The sequence below is a fragment of the Arachis duranensis genome, chromosome 6 (assembly GCF_000817695.3).
Source record: "Arachis duranensis cultivar V14167 chromosome 6, aradu.V14167.gnm2.J7QH, whole genome shotgun sequence".
In the NCBI taxonomy this organism is placed as follows: Eukaryota; Viridiplantae; Streptophyta; class Magnoliopsida; order Fabales; family Fabaceae; genus Arachis; species Arachis duranensis.
In genome coordinates, this window is record NC_029777.3 from 12,166,930 (window position 1) to 12,173,307 (window position 6,378).

At 29.5% G+C, this 6,378-nt stretch overlaps 1 protein-coding gene across 1 annotated transcript; it reads left to right on the forward strand.

The window, feature by feature from the left end:
• The first annotated feature begins 3,666 nt into the window (after window positions 1-3,666).
• On the forward strand, window positions 3,667-4,830 carry LOC127748432 (WAT1-related protein At5g40240-like). The gene is made up of 5 exons (XM_052262951.1): window positions 3,667-3,912; window positions 3,997-4,062; window positions 4,149-4,171; window positions 4,429-4,573; window positions 4,725-4,830. Exons 1-5 carry the CDS (start codon window positions 3,713-3,715, stop codon window positions 4,828-4,830), a joined length of 540 nt encoding a protein of 179 aa, XP_052118911.1. The 5' UTR covers window positions 3,667-3,712.
• The last annotated feature ends 1,548 nt before the right edge of the window (window positions 4,831-6,378 follow it).

The window sequence follows — 6,378 nt, forward strand, 5'->3', positions numbered from 1 at the left end:
ACATAAAAATTAAAATAATAAAAAATATATAATACAGTTCTTATCTTACCATATTTAAATATTATATATTAATTTAATAATCAATAAAAAAATAATATTATCTAATATAAAATAAATTAAAAATAAAAAAGAGATTAACAAAATCAATTAACAAAGTTTTATCTTGGGTTGTCAGATTATTTAAAAAATCAATTAATAATTTTTTTTTTGCTATATTTATTGTGTTATGTCTTAATCTAATAATCAATAAAAAATAATATTATTTAATATAAAATAAATTAAAAATAAAAAATTAACAAAATATGATTTTTCATTCTATTATTAGTAGGTATAGTTTTTTTTTTGCATCTTTTATATACCAATCATGTGATAAATGAATAATATTAAATTAATTAATCTTTTTACAATATAATTAAATATCAAATTCGTTCAGTACTCTATATAATTAATAGTTTACATTGTGTAGGAAATTAATATCTCAATATTTTTAACAACCTTTTATAGGTGCAAACTTTATTGCGTTCTTTATATACACTAATCATCTTTATATACACTAATCAGATAACTTAGCCATATATAAAACAAATGATACTATGGTAGAAAAATTTAATAATTTAATTTAATTTTAAAGTAAATATTTATGTACTCAAATTTCAAATATAATACTCTACATAATCAATAATTTAAAAAATAAAAAAATTATTGCAAAATAATTTTAAAAAAATAAGTTAACAAAATATTTATAGGATATTTTCATTTCATCATTAATAGATAAAGACATATAAATAAAAATAAGAATACATATTAGATAAAAAGATTTTTTTTACATCAAATTGATAAGATAAAAAGAAATTTGATAAGATAAACAGAAATTATTTCTTTCTACATCAAGTTGGGAATGAATTAAAAAATAAAAGAATGACTGGAATTATAAATTAGATAAGTAAACTGAAGAGAAGAAAAAATGTAAATGAAAATTACACGTAAAAATAGTAACTACTACAAAATCAGATGAATACAATGAAAAACAATAGAAGATGTTAAAACTAAAACTAACATATAATTAAATAAAATATGAAGATGATGAAGAATGTGAAGACATTGATGTTCACATATATCCATCTTTTAATTTATTAATAATTTGTAGACAGTTTACATTTTTTATTGGGAGATATATTATCATAGTTACAGGAGTAAGAAAATTGCTTTTATTTTAGTAGGAGGTTATTAGATTTTTTAAAATAAATTTTATGACTATTTTGTCCTTATAATTTACTTTATGAAATAGTGTTAAAGGATAAATATAATCTAAAAAAATTGGACACCAAAATCCTGGTCAACTCTTTATATTAACTTTATATATTGTTATAGATATTCTACTGAACTTGAATTTGACTAAAAAATAGTAGTGAAATATTTTTTTTCATTTTAACTAATGATGGATTAGTGCATGTTCTTCATTATTATTATTAAAGAAATTAATTTACTCTTAATTTTTTATATAATTAAAAAATAATTTTTTCTTTAAAAAAATATTGAATTTACTGTAAAAATCGATTTTGTTGCTCGTAATTAAAATAACTTATTTTATTATATATTTATTTGAGTAATAATTTTTTTAAAAACGTTAAACATTCGAATCGAAATTTGACGTGACCTAGTATTTTAATTTAGATAGTAAAAATATTTTTTAAAATTATTAGATAATTTAATTATTCAATTTAAGATTGAACAGCAAGAAGCTAAAAATTAACGAAAATAATAATCACTTCACTAAAACATAATTTCCGTCTCTAAAATAATATAGGAGTTCATCCCATTAACTTAAGCTTTCTCTCGTATATATTTGTTGTGATGTATATATATGTTCACTAAATGTGGTGTACAACCACAATTTCTAGCTAGCTATACCAATTATGAATATGAACAACCACAAGATAATATATGAAAACAAGATTATCTCCGCGTTCTTTGTCTCATTCTATATATGAAAACAAGATTATATCCTGTGGTTGTGGAAAATCACAAGGAACAAAACAAGTTATAAATTAGTCCGACTTGTTATCGATCATGATAAATCTGTGGCCTCTATGCATGCATGGATGGACTTCTTCACAGCGTAAACATCATTAGAATAGAACAATATGGATTTATTTCTGGTTATGATGAAGTTTATTTAAAGCCATGCATGGCTCAAAATCATTTTCCCATATCCTGGCTCTCTAAGACGTGTGATTTGGTCACATGTTTAGTCCAGGTCAACATGGAAGTATTATATATTTTACGTTTCTTTTGATGATATACCTTAACATATATACTGTAATAGAATTTAAACTCAAAATTTTATACATATTAAAGAAATGTTATGTGAATAAATATTTTTTATTTGAGTGTTTAAGGGTTTTTATTAGAAAAATATTAGTTTTTTTAATCTTAGTTTATTGTATGTAAAATCAAATGCTGTGAAAAACACCGCTTTCTTTAAACTAACGAATACACAAATATTGTGAAAATAAATATATAAATTTAAACAACACAAATTATATCAAAACAATACAAAAAAAAAATACTTATATTCATAAAAATTGTAAACACCGACAACATTACTCATAAAAAAACCAAAACAAATTTTGTATTTATGAAAGATGAGTATCATTTGACAAAAATAATTAACAAAAATATTATTTGTATACTAAAATTAGCCACTAAAATCAATCATTAATATATTTGTGTATAAATATATGTGTAATTTAAATTATTTTAATTCGTATTTATATTCTAATATGTATTTTATACTAATAACTGACTTTAATGCTAATTTAATATACTAGCATAACTCAATAATCAACTACTGAAAAAATTACTTAAATTTTTCAGCTGCTCCTCTCTCACTATTAAACCACTTACCTGTTGTCTTTTTCAACTTCTCCTCTCTTTTTTTTCTTTTTTTTTTGTTTTCTAAATTTTAGACTTTCATAATTTCGTCACCGCCATTTTAATCTTCTTTAACATCGCCACACTAATACCTAAATATTTTTTTAATTAATTTAATATTTTATTGTTAATGTTATATATTTTTTATATATTTTTACTATAATTAATTATTTTTTATATATTCTTATTATAATTCATTATCATCAACATTAAACTAAATAACTAATAAAAAAATTATCTAAGTAACAACCACTAACTAGACACTGCCAGCATTATTATTAACCAACAGTACTACCAACCAATTTAAAATTGAAAATTGAATGGAACGAATATATATTGAAACTATACATTTTAAGTATCTCCTTTGAATACAAGCATGTTAAAAGAAATTAGTAACAATGCATAACATATGTTACTTTTTTATTAATTAAATTATTATAATTTAAAATAATTTTAAAAAAATAATTTAAAATTATAATTTCAATCTTATCACGTGTATGGTACGAGTAATTATACTTGTTTAATAATATATTTTAGTTCATTCTTTTAAATATTAATAACTAATTAATTGATAAAAATAATAAATTTTAATAATTGTTTAGATAATAAAATAACATTGTGCAAATTAAATCAACCCAAAAAAAATAGTCACAAAAAAAAAATCAACCCAAAAAATACTGTAATAAAAGTTTGAAGCGTTGTTTGAGAAACGCACACATGTTCGACAAATATATTCCATGTGTGAAAGTCTAAGAGAGTGAGAGAGAGAGAGGGAGAGATGGCAGAGTCAGGGAGGTATTGTTACAGGGAAGTAGTTCCATTCTGTGCAATGGTTGCAGTTGAGTGTACCAACGTGGGTGTCAACGTTCTTTTCAAGCAAGCCACTCTCAAGGGATTCAGTTACTATGCCTTCATCGTTTATTCTTTCGCTCTCTCCACTCTTTTTCTTTTTCTCCCTCTCCCCTTCGTCTTCCAATGGTACGCTGCTCAATCATTACATTTCATAACTACTACATGTTTGTTTGTTACAAGTGATGATGAACTATTTATATTATGAATTAGGTCAAGAGGGCTTCCTCCATTCAATGTTTCTCTCGTCTTAAGAATTTTTCTCCTTGGTACCATTGGGTAAGGCTGAAGAGATAGAAGACCCTAATCATGCTTTGTTTTCCCAATTGAATTTGTTTTTAATCAATTGTTGAGTACTGTGACAGATTTGTAGCACAGCTGTTTGGGTGTATTTTAGCTATAAGTGTGGGTGTATATACACTTTACTGGTTTTTTGTTATTTTTATTTGAGTTGTTGTTGTTCAGGTGTATTTTATCAGACATGATTGGGTGTGTTTTTAGTTTTTGACATGGTGTATTCTGCAGCCTGTGTATTGACATTTTATGGCTTTAAAGGTCATTCTGTAGTTAAGTTGTTGGGGTTCGGGTGTATCATATTAGACATGATTGGGTGTATTTGAATCATATCTATGGGTGTATTCACAGTTCTGACACGGTGTATTGTGCAGCCTCTCTCGGTTGTTGATGACGAGCTTGTTCTGAAGGTCGGAATGACCTTTACCACTCTTGAAGATGCCGGAAAATTTTACAGGAACTACGCCAAGGCTGCATGTTTCTCTACAAGAGTTCGGTGCACAAATAGGAAGGGAAACGAGATTAAGAATCAACTGATTACATGTAGCAGAGAGGGAAAATGAAAATCTAAAATATCTCCAACCGAGAAGACCAATCCGACAGCCGGTTTAAACTGTCCTGCAAGAATTTATATACACACATTGAAGGATGTCGGTGCTTGGATCATTCACACTCTTGCTGTCCAAGCAAAGCAGAGATGCTCAAACAGCACAGGGAACTAAGCATGTCCATTCGTCGTACGATAGAGAATAACGATGAGGCCGGTATCAGACCAAGCAAAACCTACCAATCATTTGTTGCGGCTGCCGGGGGTCACCGCGAGTTAAATTTTATCGAAAAGGATGTGAGGAATTACATTACCAGGGAAGTGCGGAATGTTTTCGAACAAGAAGATGCAAAGGAATTCGGGAAATATTTCTTAAGAATGAAAGAGAAGAATCCGAATTTCTTTTTTGAGCTCGAACTCGAGGAGGATCAATCGATTAAGCTGGCTTTTTGGGCCGATGCAAGAAGCAGAGCCGCCTTTGAGTATTTCGGAGATGTCATTTCATTCGACACCACCTACAATACAAACAGGTAACAAACTGTCCCTGTTTATGATGCTAAATTAATTTATTTTTACGACTCCGCGGCAAAGGTGTATATTGGCTGTTTCATTGGGTGTATTCGAAGCATTTGTTGGGGTATACCTAATGATTTTGCATTCTGGACCATGGTAATTCGTTTCAGGTATAATTTGGTCTGTGGTTCTTTTGTCGGGGTGAATCACCACGGTCAGTCAACACTTCTCGGATGCTCTTTGATGAAGAACGAAGAAATTGAATCATTCAAATGGTTATTTCAATGCTGGCTTCATTGCATGGGAGGAAACGCTCCGAAAGGGTTTCTCACCGATCAGTGCGCATCAATGAAAAGGGCTTTAGAGGCCTGTATGCCAACAACAGTTCACCGCTGGTGTATTTGGCACATCGTGAAGAAGATTCCAAGCAAATTAAACGGGTACAAGAGACATGCCGATATCGAACAAGAAATGAGCCATGTTGTTTGGAACTCTCATAGCAAAGACTCATTCGATAGGAATTGGAACGATTTTCTGCTGAATTTTGGTCTTGCAGACAACAAGTGGCTTTCAGGTAATGTGTTTTTAAAATCTACAGCAGAGGTGTAAATTGTACGTTCTCTCGGGTGTATTTTACAGTCTGTGTTTGGGTGTATTATGCAGATCTATACGAAGACCGTCACATATGGGTTCCTATCTATCTGGATCACCACTTCTGGGCAGGGATGAGAAGCACACAAAGGAGCGAGAGCATGCATTCATTTTTTAACAAGTACATCACCCGGAACAGCTCGCTTATTCAGTTCGTCAAACAATACGATAATTGCCTCGGAAGCAGGGAGCAAGCAGAGAGAGAATCAGATGCTGCAGATTTTCATACGGTCATACCGTGTGCAACCAAATCCTCCAGTGAAGCTCAGTTTCAAGATGCGTACACTCACGCAAAGTTTAGGAAAGTCCAAGTGCAATTCAGAGGAAAGGCGAATTGCATCACCAGATTAAAGAATTCCGCTCTAGACTATTCAGTATACGAAGTCGTGGAACAAGTTTCCAGCTCAATATTCAACAAGTTTGCGGTTACCTACGACTCAGTTGCAGCCAAGGTAAAATGCCAATGCTTATTATTCGAGTCGAGAGGGATACTGTGCCGTCACGCACTAAGCGTCTTAAGCTTCGAACAAGTAAGCCAAGTGTCTCCTAGGTACATACTGGAACGATGGAGCAAGAAGGTAAAGAGGCGA